Below are 22,361 nucleotides of genomic sequence, written 5' to 3' on the forward strand. Positions count from 1 at the left end.
ATCCAGTGAGGATCAGCCGGGCAGGATGTGAGGATGTGCAGGCTTTAATAAAAATGATGACAGTCAAACAACAAACGGGAACTCAAAACAACAGCAAACAAGAACTGACAAAGGAATGCAAAACTAGAGTGTATATATACAAACAAGGCCTAAAGAGGGAATGGAAAACAGGTGAGAACAATGAGGAACAGATGGCAGTGATGAGAGCAGAGCATACTGGGTAACATAGTCCGGGGGAAACACTTCAAAATAAGAGTCCTAGTAAACACGCGGGAGACCGACTGTGACACAGGTGCCGGTAGCGGCACGGGCTTCCCACCATACCCCACGGTGTAAGGGGAGAATATGAGTCTCAAAGCAAGGTCAATGAATTCTACTAAATAGAGTTCATACCTGCCTCTAGGCATGCAGGACTTCACTGGATCATTGAGTCCAAGGTGATAGATGTCCTTGAAACAAAGATCTGCCCAATCAGAATCCTGGGCGAGGCTGCAGAAACGCTCCATGTACTGCTCTATGGTTAGGTCTCTCTGTTTGAGATGCAGCAGTTGCAAAGCCACTAGATCCATGGTTGTGGGTCAGTTGTTCTGTAACAAAAGAAGGAAGAAGTCAAGAGAGCAGGATCTAAGTGCAGCTTTGATTTAAAAAGAAATTTAGTCCAGATACAAAACTTGGAAAACACAGGAACAAAACAAAACTAAAACTAAAACAGAACAAACATCACATCCATGGGGGTAACAGGAAACAAAAACTGACCAAGACACAAGCAAAAACAAGGATATTAAATACAATCTCAATTTCATATTTTACGTGTCTCTCACTTCATTTAGCAACATGCATGGCTCTTTCAAATGCACAGTGGAGCTCATAGTGTTATTTCTTTTTTCCATCAATAATGCAACAAAGGGGTGTGTCTTAAGAAAGAATTACAAGTTTGTCTAATGTTACTAACAGAGCAAAAGAGAACAGTTCACAAAGTAACTCTAAATGGCCTGGTTTTTCCTTTTATTCACATTGCTATGTCTTAAAGGTATTAAATTCAATCTACAATTGAGACCTGACAGTGATTCTCATAGTTTTCACCAGATGCCAATTTTAAATGAACAATATAACCTGTTTTTGCTAATCTATCTTTGTATTTCCAGCAGATTTCAGTGACAATGTGCTGATCACTCAATGGCCAAAGTACATCTCCACTCTTCCAGGCTCTCCAGTGGAAATGCACTGTTACCAGAATGACACAAACTATGACTACAAATACTGGTACAGGCAAATAAAAGGTGAAGGACCAGTGCTAATTGCCAGCTATACTGTTAACATTCCCTCTTATGAAAAAGGTTTTGAGACTGGCTTTACAGCATCAGGGACAGATAAAAAAAGTGGACCCTGACAATGGAAGTTAAGGAGGGGGATGATGCTGTTTATCTGTGTGCTGCAAGTTTACACAGTGCCTGAATGACAATAAATTATATGTCAAAAAACTCCTGTGAATCCTGTGCACACCTGCTGCATCACAAATAAAAACACTAACCTGAAAGCTTAATGTAACTAAGTGCACAGAGTTCATTAGTGCATTATTATATACTGCATGTCATGTTTATCTACATTACAGATATTGCTAGTGTGAAACAATATCTTTAATTTCCTATCTGTCACTCAATCAATGTTGTGTCGATGTAGTGACACTAGGGGTCACCCTTGGGAGCCCCAAACACCTCTGATCTTTAAGAAAAGGCCAATGGGAATTGCCGAGTGGAATTTGCATGCCCGGACATACGGGTATAAAAGGATCTAGCTCGCAACCACTCATTCAGATTTTCTCTTCAGAGCCGAGCGGTTGTGTTCAGCGAGCTGAATCCTCTGCCGTTCCATTCACCTTGAAAAGCTGTTGGATTTACGGCGCATTAGAGTGGCTTCTCCCCCTCTTGCACCGGTGGAGTGCAGAGAACACCCCTGGGCGTTTCAGCAGCTAAAAGAGTATATTCTTCCTACTGAAAGAGTATATTTTCCCTTCTAAAAGAGTGGCATTAACGGAGAGCGTCTTTTTAAAGATGCCTTTCCGTTTGTGTGTATTTCCTGGTTGCGGTCGTTACCTCTCCACTTCCGATGGCCACGATTGCAGTCTTACATGCTTGGGCGCTGCCCATGCTGAGACAGCATTCGTGGATGGGTCATGTTCTCACTATGAGAGCGTGACCATGGCAACGTTGCGGTCGCGGTTTTTTCCTTCCTTAGAGGAAAAAGCCACCCCAGCGGCTCCCCGCCTCGGTCCTTCTACCTACGAGTTTGAGGCCCCGTCGGTTAGCACTGGGGGTGATTTGGGGACCCCAATGGGAGCCGGGCGGGCGGCTGCGTGCATTGGGCTGGAGTGGAACGTGAAATTTGCACGTGATGAAGTCGTACGAGTTTATGCGAACAACATCGTGCGCGACCATACGAAATTGCCAATTCGTAAATTATTTACGACTTTTCATGAGATCGGGTTGATTTAATTCATGATTACACTACAACCATTCGTACTGAACACTACAGTTCTTTGTGATTCGCAGCAAGCTTTCCTTCTTATTCAGGATTGCCGTAACCCCTTAGCATACACTTGGTGCACTTGGCTCTTTAGAGCAACAGCACTACATGTCTTGCGGTAGATCTGCGGAAGAGATACACAATACCAGGTGTAAATGATAATGGTGCCAGTTAATACGCATCTAATATGCATATTAATACCAGGGAATAAAGAGGGCACATGCACAGCGGGAATGTGAGGGACAAAGAGTGAAGTCAAAACTGATGCACTTGGTTACATTTTTTTTCTTGTTTCTTTTTTTTCTGTCAAAATGACAGACAGAATTTGAAATTATTCATCAGTGTTTCAAAGATCGGTCAAATAACTGATTGTTAAGTGATTGTTTGTGCTCCACACTAAATAATGACCCTGAGACACCACTGTAAGTGAGCATTTTCAGGCGATGCAAAGACATACAGCAGCTTGCCGGTACCTCTCACACACCTGATTCACCGATTGCGGGAGAAGTCTTTTGTTTTCCGTGCAGTTAATCCACTCCCGTTTATTATGGCCGGGACATACTTTGTGCATAATGAATGACGTGCACAAATGTACATTGTACAAAGGTGCCTGGGTTTGTTCCTGACAGACAGTAGATGCCCTAACCCCCACCCCCACTCTAATTGGAGCCACAAAGGCTGAGTAGCCTGCCAGGAAAAACTCGGGACAACTTTCTCCTATCGCGTGAAGTTTCGGGAAGATTAAAAAAAAATAAATAAAATAAAATAAACAGATACTGTATCATTTTTTTTTACTGCATTAAACAAAAAAAAATATTAATCTCAGAAATTAACACATTAAATTTCCCAGCCCTAGTAATTACATTAATATACTCCTAACCCAAAACCTAAATCTAACAATTTTGACATTCGGTAACACTTTGCAATAAGGTTCAATTTGTTAACATTAGTTAATGCATGGTATCATGAACAAACAATTAACAATATATATAGGCTATATTTACCTTGTCACTTAAATAAATAAATAAATAAATAATTCCAACATAACAGAATGTCACAGATCACTATTTTTCAATTACAAAAAATTAGATAATTTAACCTCAAAGCTGTTTGGTTGGAATAAATCTCACAAATGTTGATATTCAGATGAAATACAGTATCAAGATTAAGAGGAGCACAGACATTCATAAAAGGTGTTGAGATGAGATTTAGTGCCATCTATGGTCAAGACAAAAAGTTAAGGGGGGGGGGGGGGGGGGTCAAGTGATTTTCTAGTACCAAATGAGCAATTTAGCATGATTACTCAAAAATAAGGTGCTGGAGTGATGGCTGCTGGAAATGGGGCCTGTCTAGTTTAAATCAGAAATTACTTTTTTCAAATAGTGATGGTGCTGTTTTTTACATCAGTAATGAATTGACTATACTCTGTGACCAGTTGAATGCCACTTTGGTGAATTAAAATTACCAATTTCCTTCCGAAACAGCAAAATCTGTACATTATTCCAAATTCTTGGCCGCCAGTGTGCATATATATATATATATATATATATATATATATATATATATATATATATACAGCATTCATTCATCTTTGTTAATGCTAGTTAATAAAAATACATTTTTTCATTGTTAGTTCATTGTGCATTAACTCATGTTAACTAAGAAAACTTCTGATTTTAAAAATGTATTAGTATATGTTGAAATTTACATTAACTTAGATTAATAAATGCTGTAAAAGTATTGTTCGTTGTTAGGTCATGTTAACTAATGTAGTTAACTAATGTTAACAAATGAAACCTTATTGTAAAGTGTTACCCAACATTATTTCACTTAATTCTTTGCAAATATATATTTTTTTTAGCCAGAGGAAAAAAAAAAAGAAAAAAACATCGGGTACAAATTTGAGTGAACCCAAATTCTGAATAAGCATGCTGATTTCCCATGTGATCATGCTGTATTAAATCCAAGGGTTCAAATAATTCACACCCTGAACTGTAAATGTTTAAATTATGTTCAATATTATATTATGTTGGTTGTGTTACTTGGTAATGCAGACTGTGTTTTTCTATTGTTGTGACTTAACAATCAGATGAACAAATTTTGACCAATTTATGTTTACATACCATTTCCTGCAAACTTACTGTAGGCCTGTATGCATTCAGTAGGGGGAGGTGTGTTTAAGTTCATTTAGAGCCTTCTCTCTATCTTTAGTAAAGTCTCTCTCTTACACTCTCTTTTGTCACATTGACTTTGGCTATTTGCGTGAACAGACTATAGTCTTTTTAGTCCTGCATCTGAAGAATGTTCAGAACTGTATATGGATTGGGCATGTTTTTTTTTTTTTTGCTTGTATATAGGTATGCAATTCTTTGAGATAGCAATGTGATAAATTATTTCTCTGTTTGTCATTATCATATAGTTGTTTGCTATTGTTTATTTCTCTGAAGTTTCTCAAAGCCTGATTTTCTTCCACAGGGGATGCAAGATGTGTGAATATTCAGCAGAAGTTGCACTTATTGGCCAGCAAGAATAACAGAGCAGAAATTACATGTAGCCACAATGACAGTGGCATGTTAAATATGTTTTGGTATCAACAGAAGGATACAGCCATAGTCCTAATTGGGTACAACTATGCCATGAGTGACCCCAACTATGAGGATGGATTTAAAAAACGGTTTGAAATTAAAAGAAAAGACACACTTAATGGAGCTCTGATAATCCCTGATCTCAGTTTATCAGACTTTGCTGTCTATTACTGTGCTGTTAGTGTGCACAGTGCCATATGCTACAATTACTGCTTATCTAAAACTCAAGAACACAGGAAACCAAAACAGTGGTGTATGTGCTGTAGTATTTCTGCTTTGTTACCTGATGTTCTAACTTTCCACCCATCACAAGAGTAATTAGATATCAGAAGAGATTAAAAGCTAAATGATGCTGTTGTCCTATTTCAATTTTTTGTCAAATAAATTGCTGCATAACAGAGCATCATAGATGATAGATACTGCTTAAGTATAATACAGTTACTACTGATTTATTATTATTATTATTATTATTATTATTAGCAGTAGTAGTAGTATTACAGTGAATATTACATAACTTCATAGTGGTAATATATTTCTGTCATACTTTTTTCTTATAAACTTACCTTTAATTTTGACTGAGATTTTATTTTGAAGTGTTTCTGTGTTGTTTTGACCAGGGAGCTCTGACATTATGATGGCAGCTTCCCACTCTGGAAAAGCCATGACTCAAAGTGATTATTGAACTGTAAAAGGATGCTATTTAATTAAATAAGTATGTACTTTGTGTGTGCCTCGCACTATAACGTGAATTTACACTCTGTTTACTGTCATCTGCTACAAACAGATCGTGCAATGCTCATGATTGTGTTTCCCTGCATGAGCCTTAGAGGAGCCTTAAAAGGTATGAGCAGACGGCATCAGCACAACACTGTCTCCACACATTCAAAAGCGCTCACATTTGAATTACATGCAAACTATATGTTTATCTCATTAAATCACAGATCTTTTGGTTAAATAATCTCACTAGGACACAACACAATTTTAATTTGTGGGCTGAATGTTTATGTAATGTCACTTGTAGGTCAGATGGTATCGGTTTTTGGTATTGGAGCATTTTTACGAGTACCAGTACATGAGCGTGGTACCTGACATCCCTAAAAAAAAGTTTATTTACTCTAAATAAAATCATTGATGAATTCAGTAATTAATCAACTGAATATGGTGGCGATAACATCTGAGGCTACGTTCATACAACAGCTGAATGTGGCCCAAATCAGATTTTCTGCTCCAATCTAATTTTGTGTAAGGTTGTTCACATGGAATTTTAAAAGTAGCCCATATCAGATATAGGTCTAAACTGACTTCTATGCATATTTCACTCCCTGAGTATGCATGTAACAAACCCTGCCATGTTCATCATCTGTAACTAGCCATTATTATTATTATTTATTTTTTTACACAGATAGGGCAATTAATTCCTATATGTCTAATTATACTGTAGCCTATATTAACAAGTGATGAAGAAAGACCATCTTGATAATGTGGGCTATTTCAAATTATTTCAAAAAGTCTTTGTATGGTGGTATTTACAGTGCATCCGGAAAGTATTCACAGCGCTTCACTTTTTCCACATTTTATGTTACAGCCTTATTCCAAAATGGATTAAATTCATTATTTTCCTCAAAATTCTACAAACAGTACCCCATAATGACAATGTGAAAGAAGTTTGTTTGAAATCTTTGCAAATTTATTAAAAATAAAAAATGAAAAAAAAAATCATATGTACATAAGTATTCACAGCCTTTGCCATGACACTCAAAATTGAGCTCAGGTGCATCCTGTTTCCACTGATCATCCTTGAGATGTTTCTAAAATTTGATTGGAGTCCACCTGTGGTAAATTCAGTTGATTGGACGTGATTTGGAAAGGCACACACCTGTCTATATAAGGTCCCACAGTTAACAGTGCATGTCAGAGCACAAACCAAGCCATGAAGTCTAAGGAATTGTCTGTAGACCTCCAAGACAGGATTATATCGAGGCACAGATCTGGGGAAGGGTACAGAAAAATTTCTGCAGAATTGAAGGTCCCAGTGAGCACAGTGGCCTCCATCATCCATAAATGGAAGAAGTTTGGAACCACCAGGACTCTTCCTAGAGCTGGCCACCTGGCCAAACTGAGCGATCGGGGGAGAAGGGCCTTAGTCAGGGAGGTGACCAAGAACCCGATGGTCACTCTGACAGAGCTCCAGCATTTCTCTGTGGAGAGAGGAAAACCTTCCAGAAGAACAACCATCTCTGCAGCACTCCACCAATCAGGCCTGTATGGTAGAGTGGCCAGACGGAAGCCACTCCTCAGTAAAAGGCACATGACTGCCCGCCTGGAGTTTGCCAAAGGGCACCTGAAGGACTCTCAGACCATGAGAAACAAAGATTGAACTCTTTGGCCTGAATGGCAAGCATCATGTCTGGAGGAAACCAGGCACCGCTCATCACCTGGCCAATACCATCCCTACAGTGAAGCATGGTGGTGGCAGCATCATGCTGTGGGGATGTTTTTCAGCGGCAGGAACTGGGAGACTAGTCAGGATCGAGGGAAAGATGAATGCAGCAATGTACAGAGACATCCTTGATGAAAACCTGCTCCAGAGCACTCTGGACCTCAGACTGGGGCGAAGGTTCATCTTCCAACAGGACAACGACCCTAAGCACACAGCCAAGATAACAAAGGAGTGGCTCCGGGACAACTCTGTGAATGTCCTTGAGTGGCCCAGCCAGAGCCCAGACTTGAACCCAATTGAACATCTCTGGAGAGAGCTGAAAATGGCTGTGCACCAAGGCTCCCCATCCAACCTGCTGGAGCTTGAGAGGTCCTGCAAAGAAGAATGGGAGAAACTGCCCAAAAATAGGTGTGCCAAGTTTGTAGCATCATACTCAAAAAGACTTGAGGCTGTAATTGGTGCCAAAGGTGCTTCAACAAAGTATTGAGCAAAGGCTGTGAATACTTATGTACATGTGATTTTTTTAATTTGATTTTTTTTGTATAAATTTGCAAAGATTTCAAACAAACTTCTTTCACGTTGTCATTATGGGGTATTGTTTGTAGAATTTTGAGGAAAATAATGAATTTAATCAATTTTGGAATAAGGCTGTAACATATCAAAATGTGGAAAAAGTGAAGCGCTGTGAATACTTTCCGGATGCACTGTAATTATCATCAGTGCTCAAGAATGTAAAATATTACTTATAAGCAAAATACACCATAAAATTTATTAGGTTAATTGACAGTTTTTTAAAATATCAGTAACCAAAACAAGTCTAATTATCCTTAATTAAACTTTGTGTGTCTACAATTCTACTAAGGGACTTTAGCACTGCAGTGTTTAAGCATCATAAGCCTTTCCCCACAAATGACAACAAAGCATATCTATCATATTCTGAAATCCTGAGCATGACTTTTTATCAAGCTATACAGAAAAAGACAACAATACTAGTTTTTAGACATATGGGCACGTGTGAGCTCCAGTTTCCAGATTAAATGTCCAGAGAGGGGCGCCAAAGTGAGTTGTTTTTAATTGTAAATGATGTAATACAAATTAAGAGTTCTGGTAAGCTTGCCCTAAACTGGCTGCAATTTTGCTGCAAATTCACCACTCATTATGTTCACATGCAAATTAGCTTTGCTGCAAAATCTTTGTGTCAAGTTTGTCATAACTTTAGATTTTTTTGTAAGGGAATGTGTATGATGAACTCTTCCCCCAAACCCCAACCTTACACCTAACCATCGTTGGAGTAAAAATGTTATATTAGAGGGAAAATTGTATCTCCATATTATGTTTGTCATTGATTATGCAAACGCAATTACTTCCCGGTTGGGGTCTCTAAAGCAGCTGACACAACTCACCATCAGTCACGCCACAGGAAAAGGTAAACACACATAAATTGATGCAAAGATGTCTGATGGGAGACTGTTCATTTGCAAAAAGTTCATCTCTAACAGTTGTCGTCGCCTAAAATCAGCAACTCTCGCTTACACAGACAATCTCTTCTAAATCAGCTTTCTATTCAAAAGACTGAATAAAATGTAACATTATTAAAATGTGCAATTTTTCTACCGTTTCTGCTAGTAATGCTAATGCTAACTATTTAGTTGTTAGAATTAGCCAGTTAGAAAAAAACAATGCTAACAAAACTAATTCACATGATGTTTTTTATTATGGTGTCTGTCAATGAATTGAAACTGGTGTAGGGCCTATTATGAAGTTTTGCACTGCCTGCACACTTTTTCAGCCATCTTGTTTTCAGAAGATTTGTTCCCATTCATTTCTTCCATTAAGATTTCTGATTGTCCTCTTAAATAATTCTAAGAAGAGATCTTAGAAAGACGAATTTACAAGGCTGTGTAGTGACTGTTTTTCATATGGGAAAGAACTACAATCCCATGAAGCATTTCAAATGATGTAATAGAATAAAAATGATGGAAAGATGTAAAACTATTGATTTAAAGTTGTTGATTATAAATGTTGAATCAGTATATTTAAAGAATATTAAAAAATATTCAGATATAGTCAAACATAAATATTTTGAGAGTGTAGAAAAATTGCTTTATTCACAGTGCGTCATTGGACTGGGCTGTTGCTGCAGAGCTGGTTAGGCACGCTTTGTTGGCCCTAATTCTCTGATTGGTGGATCTTTCTCTGCTGGATCATGGCTAGTGTACTTGCTCACCAGGAATTTCACTATTAAAGACAATTTTTAAACAATAAAGTTGAAATAAGACGGCCTGATAGCTTCAAAAGGGGCAAATACGATCATTTAACAACATCTAAACTTATTGTAGATCTGTCTTTAACCCAAAAAGGTTTTCATTTTTTTTAATGGATCTGGGTTTTTTTTTCTTTTTTATATATAAAATAATAATAATTACCCCTATAAAAATTGAGAGTTCATGACAAATTTGCCACAGACTTGCCGCAAATTAAGGACTGATCATTTTCACATACAAATGAGCTTTGCTGCACAACTTGCAGCAAATTGTCTATTGTTGCCAAAGGTTTGCTGCAGGTTCAACACTACCAGTGAACAGCTGCAAACTACTGACAACATTTTCAGTGAAGCTCATTTGTATGTGAAAATAATGAGTGGCATATTTGCAGCAAATATTTGACATGTTTGCGGCTAGTTTGCCATAACTCTAGATCTTTTGTAAGGGTAGACAGGGTGACCAGATGTCCCGATAAAACTGGGACAGTCCTGATTTTACGAGCCGTGTCCCACGAGTTACAGTCGGGATGCCTTTTGTCCCGACAATCAGTCTTAGTGTAATACTTTCCGAAAATGATCATTGCTGTCCTTCCTGCTTTTTCTGTGACAATTGATGAGAAAATTGTTCATTCTTGCAGTCTCAGAATCAGTGGGGCTTTTTCGCTGTGTTAAACTTTCCATCATCACCCTTTCCCACCTCTGCTGCTGTCTGTCAGCCAGGGGCAGACTGGCTATAGGAAGAACCAGGACTTGTGAGCCGGCCGCAAAATGGGGCCGAACGGGCAACAATAAGCTTAAACAGGCCGCTACTGGCTGAAGAGTGCCACAAAACAGCACCGCAATATGCCGAAGGGGGCCGCGATATACAGAAAAGGACAGCGATCCCGGTTTCTATGTAAAATCAAGGGCCGATTTCTCTTCCCAGTCCGCCCCTGCTGTCAGCCCATAAGAAAAGTTTACTCACCTGCTAGAAGCCAAAAACCTGGGAGCAGGGGTGTCGGACCATGGGTAATTTTGGACTTGAGTTAAAGGGGCCCTCACTGGAGGGGGGCCCACGGAAATGCGAATCGGAAATTTTTTGCGACTATGCACTGCACGGGCCACAATCTCTGATGCGCATGGTCTCCATATTTTCAGAATCAGAATGAACTTTATTTCCAAGTATGCTTACACATACAAGGAATTTGTCATGGTGACAGAAGATTCCAGTGCAAAGAGAATGCAACCATATATACATACATACATACAAACATAAACATTTAAACATATATACATATAGTGACATAAAAAAAGATATAACAGATAAAACAAAGATAAATATACAATAGAGCAATATATCATATTTTATATACAGTTATGTGCAGGTGATGTAATGTATTGAAGAATAGGTAGAATATGTTAAAGAATATAAATGAAATATGGATATAAGTAGGAATGGATGGATTGAATACTGCACATGGTTGTATTGACAAAAGGAAAGTATTTGGGGGCAGTTTTAACTGCTCATGAGGTGGTTGGCCTGAGGGGAAAATTTGTTTTCCTGTGCCTGGCTGTTCTGGTGCTCAGTGCTCTGTAGCGCCGGCCAGAGGGCAACATTTCGAAAAGGAAGTGTGCTGGGTGAATGGGTTCAAGAGTGATTTTACCAGCTCTTTTCGTTACTCTGGATGTGTACCGCTTTACCAGGGTGGGTAGGGGAGCACCAATAATCATCTCAGCAGTCCGAATTATTCTTTGAAGTCTTCTGATGTCTGACTTGGTAGCTGAACCAAACCAGACAGATATAGAAGTGCAGAGGACAGACTCAATGACTGCTGAGAAGAACTGTATCAGCAGCACCTGTGGCAGGTTGAACTTTCTCAGCTGGTGAAGGAAGTACAACCTCTGCTGGGCCTTTTTCACAATGGAGATAATGTGGGTCTCCCACTTCAGGTCTTGTAAGATGGTAGTGCCCAGGAACCTGAATGACTCCACTACTGCCACAGTGCTGTTTAGAATGGTGAGCGGGGTCATTGTTGGGGTGTTCCTCCAAAAGTCCACAGTCATCTCCACTGTTGTTTTGACTGCACCAGTGAGCCAGCCATTCAACCTCCCTTTTGTATACAGACTCATCGTCATCTTGGATGAGGCCAATGACAGCAGTGTCGTCTGCAAACTTCAGGAGCTTGACAGAGGGGTCCTTGATGGTGCAGTCATTGGTATACAGGGAGAAGAGTAGTGGGGAGAGCACACATCCCTGGGGGGCACCAGGTCTGATTGTACATGTGTTGGAAGTGAATTTCCCCTGTCTCACTAGCTGCTGCTTGTCTGCCAGAAAGCTGATGATCCACTGACAGAGAGTTGATGTAATTTAGTCTGGAGAATAGCTGGGATGATGTGTTGAAAGCCGAACTGAAGTCCACAAAAAGGATCCTTGCATATGTACCTTGTCTGTCCAGATGTTGCAGGATATGATGCAATCCCATGTTGACTGCATCATCCACAGACCTGTTTGCTCGATAAGCAAATTGAAGGGGATCTAGAAAGGGTCCAGTGATGTCCTTCAGGTTGGCCAACACCAGTATCTCAAATTATTTCATGACCACAGATGTCAGAGCGACGGGTCTGTAGTCATTAAGTCCTGTGATTTTGGGTTTCTTTGGGACAGTAATGAAGAGGGAGTGTTTGAAGCAGCATGGAAATTCACACTGCTCCAGTGATCTATTGAAGATCAGTGTGAAGATGGGGGCCAGCTGGTTAGCACAGGATTTTAGACAAGTGGATGAACACCATCTGGGCCCTGTGCTTTCCTTGTCTTTTGTTTGCAGAAGACACGGCACACCTCCTCTTCACAGATCTTAAGTGCAGGTTGAGTAGCAGGAGGGGGGTTGCAGGACGTGTTGATGTTTGTGTGAAGTGAAGGTCAAAGCGGGTGTGGGATGTGAGACTGGGCCTTTCAAATCTACAGTAATCTACAGTAAATCAACTGTAAAGCACATTCAAGTTAATGAAATTATCCCATGCATTTGCATTCATTTATATATGTACTTACCAGCTAGTGAGCATTTAATCATTGGCCAATCAATAGGGCCGCAATGATGATTTCCCTCCTCCTCCATCCCAGACCGGTCCTATGGTGGGTATACAGAGCCAGGTAAGTGCTTCAATGTGCCCAGACTCAGCATGGCCACGAGGTTGGGGCTCGAGCCCCCCCAAAGTGGATCCTCAGGCTCCGCCCTGCCGCGAGGTCCCACCCGCTGGTACGTCCGACGCGATTGTTCCCTTGGTCCCCCTCGCCCGGAGCTTGGGGGCATGGCTTGCGCTCCCCAACCTGTCGCGGTGGCTGACAAGGACCATCCGACTTGGCTATGCGATTCAGTTGCATCCGCCCAGGTTCAATGGCATTCGCTTCACCTCGGTGATGGGCGAGAATGCCGCTGCCTTGCGTGCGGATAGAGCCTGTCCCTCCTGCCGAGATGAAGAAGGGGTTTTACAGCCCCTACTTCATCGTACCAAAGAAAGGCGGTGGTTTGCGGCCAATCTTGGACCTGCGAGTACTGAACCGGGCCTTGCACAGACTCCCAATCAAGATGCTGACACAAAAACCCATTTTAGTGGCGTCCGGCATCAAGATTGGTCAGCGGCGGTAGACCTGAAGTACTTCCACGTCTCGGTTTTACCTCGACACAGGCCCTTCCTGCGGTTTGCTTTCGAGGGCCAGGCATACCAGTACAAGGTCCTCCCCTTCGGTCTGTCCCTGTCACCTCGCGCCTTCACAAAAGTTGCAGGGGCAGCCCTTGCAGGGAAGTGGGCGAAGTGGGTGTACGCATCCTCAACTATCTCGACAACTGGCTAATTCTAGCTCACTCTCGGGATTTGTTGTGTGCGCAAAGGGACTTGGTGCTCAGTCACCTCAGCTGGCTGGGGCTTCGGGTCAACTGGGAAAAGAGCAAGTTCTCCCCGGTTCAGAGCATCTCTTTTCTCGGCATGGAGTTAGACTCAGTCTCTATGATGGCACGCCTCACGAGCGAGCGCGTGCAGTCGGTGCTGAACTGTCTGAAGGCTTTCAGGCAGAGATCGGCAGTCCCACTGAAAAAATTTCAGAGGCTCCTGGGGCATATGGTGTCCTCGGCGGCGGTCACGCCGCTCGGGTTGATGCATAAGAGACCTCTTCAGCACTGGCTTCAGACTCAGGTCCTGAGATGGGCATGGTGCCGCGGGGCACATCGCGTGGCCATCACGCCGATCTGCCGCCGAACGTTCAGCCCTTGGACAGACCTTGCATTTCTGTAAGCAGGGGTCCCCTTAGTGCAGGTGTCCAGGCATGTCATGGTTACGTCAGACGCCTCCAAGCGTGGCTGGGGCACCATGTGCAATGGGCGCGCAGTCACCGGCTCCTGAACAGGGCCACGACTGCGTTGGCATATCAACTGCCTCGAGTTGCTGGCAGTATTGCTCGCCCTGCGGAGGCTTCGGCCATTGATCCAGGACAAGCACGTGTTGGTCCGGACGGACATCAACCGCCAAGGCAGCGTGCGCTCTCGTCTCATGTCACAATTTGCTCGCCGTCTCCTCCTCTGGAGTCACCAGTGGCTCAAGTCGTTGCGAGCCACTCACATCGTGGGCAACCTCAACAGCGCAGTGGATGTGCTGTCGCTGCAGGTCATGCTCAGGGGAGAGTGAAGACTCCACCCCCAGGTGGTCCAGCTGATTTGGAGTCAATTCAGTCAAGCGCAGGTAGACCTGTTCACTTCTCAAGAATCCTCCCACTGCCCGCTCTGGTATGCCCTGACTGAGGCTCCCCTCGGCACAGATGCGCTGGCACACAGCTGGCCCCGGGGGCTACGCAAGTATGTGTGCAAGGACGCTATATGGCCCCCAGCTGAACAATTTTTCCTTTTGGGGAGAAGAAAGAGAAGAGGCCGCTGCTGGGGCAGCCGGTCCCCATTTTTTGGGCAGTCGACTTGTCCCCGTGGTGCAGGGGACCATATGACGCTTGTAAGAGCATTGGGGGAGGTTACGTGACGGCCAGGTGCGCTGGCTACGAGGCACACAATGGTCTGCCCGTCTTGCACCGCCAGTTCACGTAACACAGTTCAGCTAGTTGTGGCGTTTTGTATAGGGACCCCTAGTGTCACTACATCAACACAACATAGAGTGAGTGACAGATAGGGAACATCCTGGTTACTTTCGTAACCTCCGTTCCCTGATGGAGGGAACGAGACATTGTGTCCCTCCTGCCACAACACTGAACTACCCGCTGAAATGGCCGGGACCTTGTCTCGGCTCCTCAGCACAAAACCTGAATGAGTCGTTGCTAGCCAGCTCCTTTTATACCCGTATGTCTGGGGGAGTGGCATGCAAATTCCACTCGCCAATTCCCATTGGCCTTTTCTCAAAGATCAGAGGTCACTACATTGACACAATGTCTCATTCCCTCCATCAGGAAACGGAGGTTACGAAAGTAACCATGACAATATGCTGGCATTTCGGCAAAGTGGCATTTGGCCTGAAACGGAAGACAGAGAGAAAAAAACATCACTGTAAGTCTTCCCAGCTTGTCCATGTTCAAAGAGGCTGTGGGGTACATAGCAGGCTTTGTAGTTGAAACAAATATGAAGAAGATTCAAGACCTGTTTTTTAGCACTCAGTGTCACGAGCTCTTCCCAAGATGAACTTGTACACACACTGATTGACATGAAGTCCCGAGGTGGACTTATCAGACCATCAGACAGTGTCCTGAAAGTCTGCAAGACAGCTGAGAGATTTATTCAACAGCACACACTCACAAGACCCATCTCTGAATTTGACACCAAATTTAAATCCAGGGTCTCCACAAAGGTTCTGGAACTCCAAGGTGGTTCTGCATTCAAGGAACTTGAGGCACACATGTTCAACCTAGAACAATCACATCTACATACTTATAAAGTGCATTGCAGAAAGCTACACTAACATCAGGCTCCACTTCATTGCCAAGGACACGTGCTGCATCACACTCCAAACGGCTTAGGAAAACTTTGGGCAAGCTTGTACTGTAAAAAAACAATCAGTAAGATATAAAGATCAGTTCTTACTGCCAGCAACCCTCTCTGCAAGAGCCAAGCCCATCCCTTGAAATTAAACCTCCGATTAATGGGTTATCAGCTGTATTTTTTTATAACAATATTTAACAAAGATTAAAAAAAAAGGGATGAGAAGTATATTATACATACATTAAAAGGGATAGTTCACCGAAAATGTAAATTCTGTCATCATTTACTCAACCTCATGTCCTTCCAAACCTGTATGACTTTTTCGGTGGAACACAAGAGATGATATTTTAAAGAATGTTTTTGTCCATATTATGAAAGTCAGTGGTGACCAAAACAAGCTGTTTTGCTCATCATTTACTTTCCTTATATGGAATACAAAATACCTTCTTTTGGGTTCTGCAAATTTGGATTTGGAAGGACATGAGGTTAAGTAAATGATGACAGAATTTTTGGGACAACTTTTCTATTAACATTAAAAGTTATAACTATCTGAAACACAGTCATTTTATAAGACTATTTTTATACTGCATGTTGCAAAAGTATCTACATTGCAAATAAAAATAGATAGTATAATCTTTTTTACTCCGTTATTGTTGTCTATTCTCTTACCTGTTAAAACAGCTCTTCAGTGAATCCAGGCTGACAATTGTCTCCTCATACAGCTTTTTCCTCCTGTTGCAAACCAATTTCGGTTTTATCTAACATTCAATGGGATGATTATTGAAATTCAAACTGCAAACTTACATTTTTTATATTCTACAATATGCTCCTTGTGAATTCCAGCTGACCACTTTAGAAATTATGCCCGCAAGTTGGGCCATGTTCAGGCCTGCACTGTGAAAATAGTACATATCACACACAGAGAATTAGTGCAAGCCCACATTATATTCATCAGTTGAATCACCGGTGTTGATCTGTAAGTAGATATCCAACTTGACCAAAAAGCTAACTTGGTGAGCTATACTGTTATTCGTTGTGGTTATTTTCCTAAGCTAACATTAGCTACATAGCTAATATTCATTTAGCCTAAGAAAATAACCATAATGAATGTTCAGCGTAAACAAAAGTTACACCGCATAAGTATGTATTCAGAATAAACACTTTAAAGCCTGAAAAACATATGTTTAAGCAGGAAAAAAATGAGAGTCCAAATAAAGAACTAATTACATGTATAGGAAGATTGCATTGTGATGCTGTATATGCAGACTTCAATTTTTTTTTTTTTTTTTTTTTTTTTTTTTTTTTAATGACTGGATGGGTAAAAATTATTCAACAAAAACAGATGATTTCCCATTAAGACCCATAGGGAGTACAGAATTTTTGGGAATACAAAGATGGCGGGGTAGTAGCTTCACTGTTGTGACGTCACGAGCAATCCAGTTCTATATTATAGATCAGTGGTTAACCCAATGTTAAAGGAATAGTTCACCCAAAAATGAAAATGATAATTTACTCACCCTCAGGCCATCCAAGATGTATCTGAGTTTCTTTCTCCATCAAAACAGAATGTAAGATTTTTAGGATTTCATTTCAGGCCTCCTCCTTTAAACAATGCAAGTGAATGTCAATTTTTTTTTTTTTGACGGTCCAAAATGCATATTTAGAGTCCAGTAGTCAAATAAAGCTCTTCTAAACCCAAATGATTGATTATTTTTAGAAACAAAACAATACTTATACTTTTTAACTACAAATGTTCACTTTTGTACATCTCTGTGAAGCGCGCTCATGGGAGGGATGACGTAAGCTATTTGGTAAGGTCACGTGTGGTGGAGGAGGCAGGAAGTGCGTCATAGTTTACAAGAGAAACTTGCACAGACCACAGACCGAGTGCCGTTCACAAACCAAAACAGTCCAAAACAATTTCAAACACGATGTTGGAGGATTTTGATTTTAGAAGAGAAGAGGAGATGGAGTTTTTCGCCCAACACCTATTTCAGCCCGAATACACTGATGAGGAACTGAGGGAGATGGAGGAGGCTGCAGCAGTGGCGCAATCACAAGTACACAATAGCACACTATCAGTAGAGTAAGTATCATGTTTTGTTTGTTACTATAGCTACTATATAGAAATATATAGGCTATATGACAAAGTTTTCACACATACCTGAGTTAGCTGGAAAAACAGCACAGACACAGCCGATTAATTCAGATATCGACCCTTTGTTTCTTTCGATGGTCTGAAATCCTCAGGGGTAAAATGTTCACTGCACACCCTCCAATATTGGAGAGAATGTAGGGGTGTACTGATATCCAGGTTCAGTGAGATAAGCCAGAGCTTTAGTTGCTCATGATCACGTATAGGCAATCGATGAAAAGTTAATATTTTTCCCGGCGTGTATTTTCTTTAGGGTTTCTGAACATTGAAGCATCCGGGATGCACACACCAAAAGACCATATTGAACAATACAGTTATACATATACAAATCTAGAGCAAAGACAATTAAACTTTTGTACAGCGCTCCTCTTGTAAACAATGACGCGTTTCCTGCCTCCTACTCCACACGTGACCTTACCAACGAGCTTACGTCATCCCTCTCATGAGCGCATGTCACAGAGATGTACGGAAGTGAACATTTGTGGTTAAAAAGTATATAAGTATTGTTTTGTTTCTAAAAATAATCAATCGTTTGGGTTCAGAAGAACTTTATTTGTCGACTGGAATTGTGTGGATTATTTTGATGAACCTAAATATGTATTTTGGACTGTCAAAAAAAAGTAGTACATTCACTTGCATAGTTTAGAGGAGGAGGCCTGAAATGAAATCCTAAAAGTCTTAAATTCTGTTTTGATGAAGAAAGAAACTCAGATACATCTTGGATGGCCTGAGGGTGAGTAAATTATCAGCACATTTTCTTTTTTGGGTGAACTATTCCTTTAACTCTTTAACGACCATGCACAGAGCTGCTATTACACAAATACAGTGTTCTTTTGATTATCATTGTGTCGAATTGTCATTGAACTGTCGAATTGTCGTTGAACTTGCATCTGAATTGTAATTTTGATTCTATGGAGTCAATCTATCACTGTGTTTTATTAATTGCATTTATCAAATGCTTATTACATGTCATTATCTGGATGACCTGTTAGCTGTATTGTTTAATGACAATATCTAGCAGTGTTCACAAATGCATTTGACATATGTTACTGCTTATGAATGGGTGAAATATGCAATAAGTGCTTGTTACTTTGATTTGTATTGCTTTTGAGTGTTTACGGGTTAACACTTCTACAAAATGCTTAATGTCCACATGAAATGAGTTAGGTTCTTTTTTTAACAGAATCCACAACTTAACAGATAATACACATATACTGACAACAAAACACACACACCAAATCTTTTGTTTGAAATGAATGTTTATTGTTCTTTTTTTTTTTTTTTTTTTTTCTGTACAATTATTAATCCAGTTATATTTACCGCACTGACCTTTGTTGTTCCTGTGCGATTTACTGATGTTGTGAATGCACTTTATTATTGGCCTTTTATTCTTTTAAAGTTTTCCGGACCTAGTGTGTACATACCCATAGAAGGGTAACATACAATAGAAGTTACAATACATTTTCTATGAGGTTCAATTTCACTTTCCTGACGTAATTAATAATCGGTGTTGTTTGTCACTGATTTGCAAGGGGTAAAAAATTGCTGAATAAGTCCACTGTCACAGTGACAAAAAAATACATACTAAAAAAATACAAAAATACAAAATTCAGTTGCGTGGATTGTAAGAATTTGTTTTTTATAAATAATTTGATAATAAATCATAAATATAATTAGTTTAATAATATTTAAAGTTTATTTTGGACACTATGTAAATGCCAGTTAGCAAGTTATGTTTTCCTAAAACTGTCCTAAAGCACAAAAGATTCAGGATGGACTGAACAGCCTGTCACCCTTCTCATTTCAGGGATCTTATGATGACTTTGCCAAAGCAAGAACTTGTAAATTATAAATTATATTGTTTGTATGCATTTTCTTTTATTTATTTTTTTTATTTATTTATTGCTTGATTCAAATAATTTTTGTGTTTGAAAAAAAGAGAGAATTACTTATAATATAGCACCAGGGGTCCAGACAAAAAAATAACTGAAACATTAAGGAGCCAAATGGCTGTTCTTAGTAGCCAAATCATATAATTGCTCAATTTAGATTGTTGTTCAGAAACAAGATAGAAAATCAAAGAAAAGAAAGACTGCTGATAACCCATTAATTGGAGGTTTAATAAACAGTATATATAGTTGAGAAGACACGTAAGTTTGCATTCCCCATTCGTCTCATCAGTGTTCACACCCCTTTCATAATTTATAAAAATATAAGAGATATAATTTTTGTATTTAGTACTGCCCTTCAGAATCTACATAATCAGATATTTACATAAAGCATAATATGCATATAGTAGTGTGTTTCCTTCTTGAGCATCAGTGAATGCTTGCACCTTGTGTAATAGTTGTGTATGAGTCCCTCATAGTTCTAAGTGTCAAAAGCTGGATCTCACATATACTATATACTGTGTGTGTGTGTATATGTATGTATGTATGTATGTGTATATATATATATATATATATATATATATATATATATATATATATATCAGAATCAGAATCAGCTTTATTGCCAAGTATGCTTACACATACAAGGAATTTGTCTTGGTGACAGGAGCTTCCAGTGTACAACAATACAAAAACAGCCGCAAGACATAGATAATAATAAAAAATAAAAGATAATTATACAAATACGTACATACACACACAGTTACACACATAAACACATACACATAAGTAGTGCAAATCTAATACAAATCTGTTACCTGTTATGTACATTGCAAATTTATTTATTTTTTCTTCAGAGTAATGAAATGGCAGAAGAGGTTGGATGTGTTGGATAAATATAAAAAAAAAGACTAAACTGTATATTGCACATAGTTATTGCTCAATGGGGCAATTTAACTGTTCATGAGATGGATAGCCTGAGGGAAAAAACTGTTCCTATACCTGATGGTTCTGGTGCTCAGAGCTCTGAAGCGTCGGCCAGAAGGCAACAGTTCAAAAAGGTAATGGGCAGGGTGAGTGGGGTCCAGAGTGATTTTTCCAGCCTTTTTCCTCACTCTGGAAGTGTATAGTTCTTGAAAGGGGGGGAAGGGGGCAACCAATAATCCTCTCAGCAGTCCGAACTCTCCTTTGTAGTCTTCTGATGTCTGATTTCATAACTGAACCAAACCAGACAGTTATTGAAGTGCAGAGGACAGACTCAATTACTGCTGAGTAGAACTGTATCAGCAGCGCCCGTGGCAGGTTGAACTTCCTCAGCTGGAAAAGGAAGTACAAGTTCTGCTGGGCCTTTTTCACAATGGAGTCAATGTGTGTCTCCCACTTCAGGTCCTGTGAGATGGTAGTGCCCAGGAACCTGAATGACTCCACTGCTGCCACAGTGCTGTTTAGAATGGTGAGGGGGGTCAGTGTTGGGATGTTCCTCCTAAAGTCCACAATCATCTCCACCGTTTTGAGTGTGTTCAGCTCAAGGTTGTTTTGACTGCACCAGACAGCCAACCTATATATATATATATATATATATATATATATATATATATATATATATATATATATATATATATATATATACCTTGATATGTTACTACTCGTTGAAATCTGGCAAATGATTATTTGCAGCTGAACCTTCTTACACCAGATGAATATAAACACCTGTCCAGTCCGCGGCTACATGGCAAGGGGGGTGGCCTTGCTGTCATCTGTCGAAATGATTTGCGTCTTGCCCAACTTGATTTCCACAACACAAATACATTTGAATATATGGTATTGAAGGTTATTGATTATTTTATTTAATCGAGATTAACGCATTTTCCGTTGATAAAGCATAAACCAGCATAAAAAGCAGTTGGAGTAGAGCAGAAATTTTGCGATGTGTCACCCGGAGACATTACAATGACGCAGATACCACAGTACAAACACACAACAGCAATTCTGTCTCAATAACCAAATGATGGACAAAAGACCTCTTAATGTTATTTGTTGTACAAAACAGTCCCAGATGGGACTTGTGATAGGCATCAAGTACTTTTCAGCCTTTGTACAGCACAATTTAATTACCACAGAAGCATGTGAAGTCTTAACTATCCCAAAATCACAGAATGAGACGTTGTCTGGAAGTGAATTTCATGTGGAGTTCAAAGCGGCGCTTGACGCTAGCATCGACACCCTGACCCGAATCATGAACGTGGCTTCACGATTGCTGTAGCAAAGCAGATGTCCACAGTCTGCCAGATGATTGATATTGTGGAGAATGAGAGTTTAAGAGATTTAATGAACTCACGTAAGACAGTTTGCAAAAAGGTGGTTAAAGTAACGTTAATTCTATTAGACTAGGTTGAAATTATATGTCAGCATTTTCAAAGCTCTGTGTTTTTTTATTGTTGTTAGCATGAATGGAATGGAATGATTGAGAGATATACCACAAAAGCTTGTTGTTTCATATTTGATACATGCATTTCAATGTTAATTTTTCTATAAAACAATGAAAAAAAAAATTAAGC

At 40.1% G+C, this 22,361-nt stretch overlaps 1 protein-coding gene across 1 annotated transcript in view; it reads left to right on the forward strand.

Moving 5' to 3' along the window:
- Nucleotides 1-567: 567 nt before the first annotated feature.
- The window catches only part of LOC127411111 (uncharacterized), a 53,539-nt gene continuing 31,745 nt past the window's right edge, over nucleotides 568-22,361 (forward strand). The window contains exons 1-3 of the mRNA XM_051646470.1: nucleotides 568-577; nucleotides 1,146-1,280; nucleotides 4,999-5,422. Coding sequence (XP_051502430.1) covers nucleotides 568-577; nucleotides 1,146-1,280; nucleotides 4,999-5,422 — 569 coding nt within the window. The remainder of the gene's footprint in view (nucleotides 578-1,145; nucleotides 1,281-4,998; nucleotides 5,423-22,361) is intronic.

This window comes from Myxocyprinus asiaticus, chromosome 20 (assembly GCF_019703515.2).
Source record: "Myxocyprinus asiaticus isolate MX2 ecotype Aquarium Trade chromosome 20, UBuf_Myxa_2, whole genome shotgun sequence".
NCBI classification, from domain to species: domain Eukaryota; kingdom Metazoa; phylum Chordata; class Actinopteri; order Cypriniformes; family Catostomidae; genus Myxocyprinus; species Myxocyprinus asiaticus.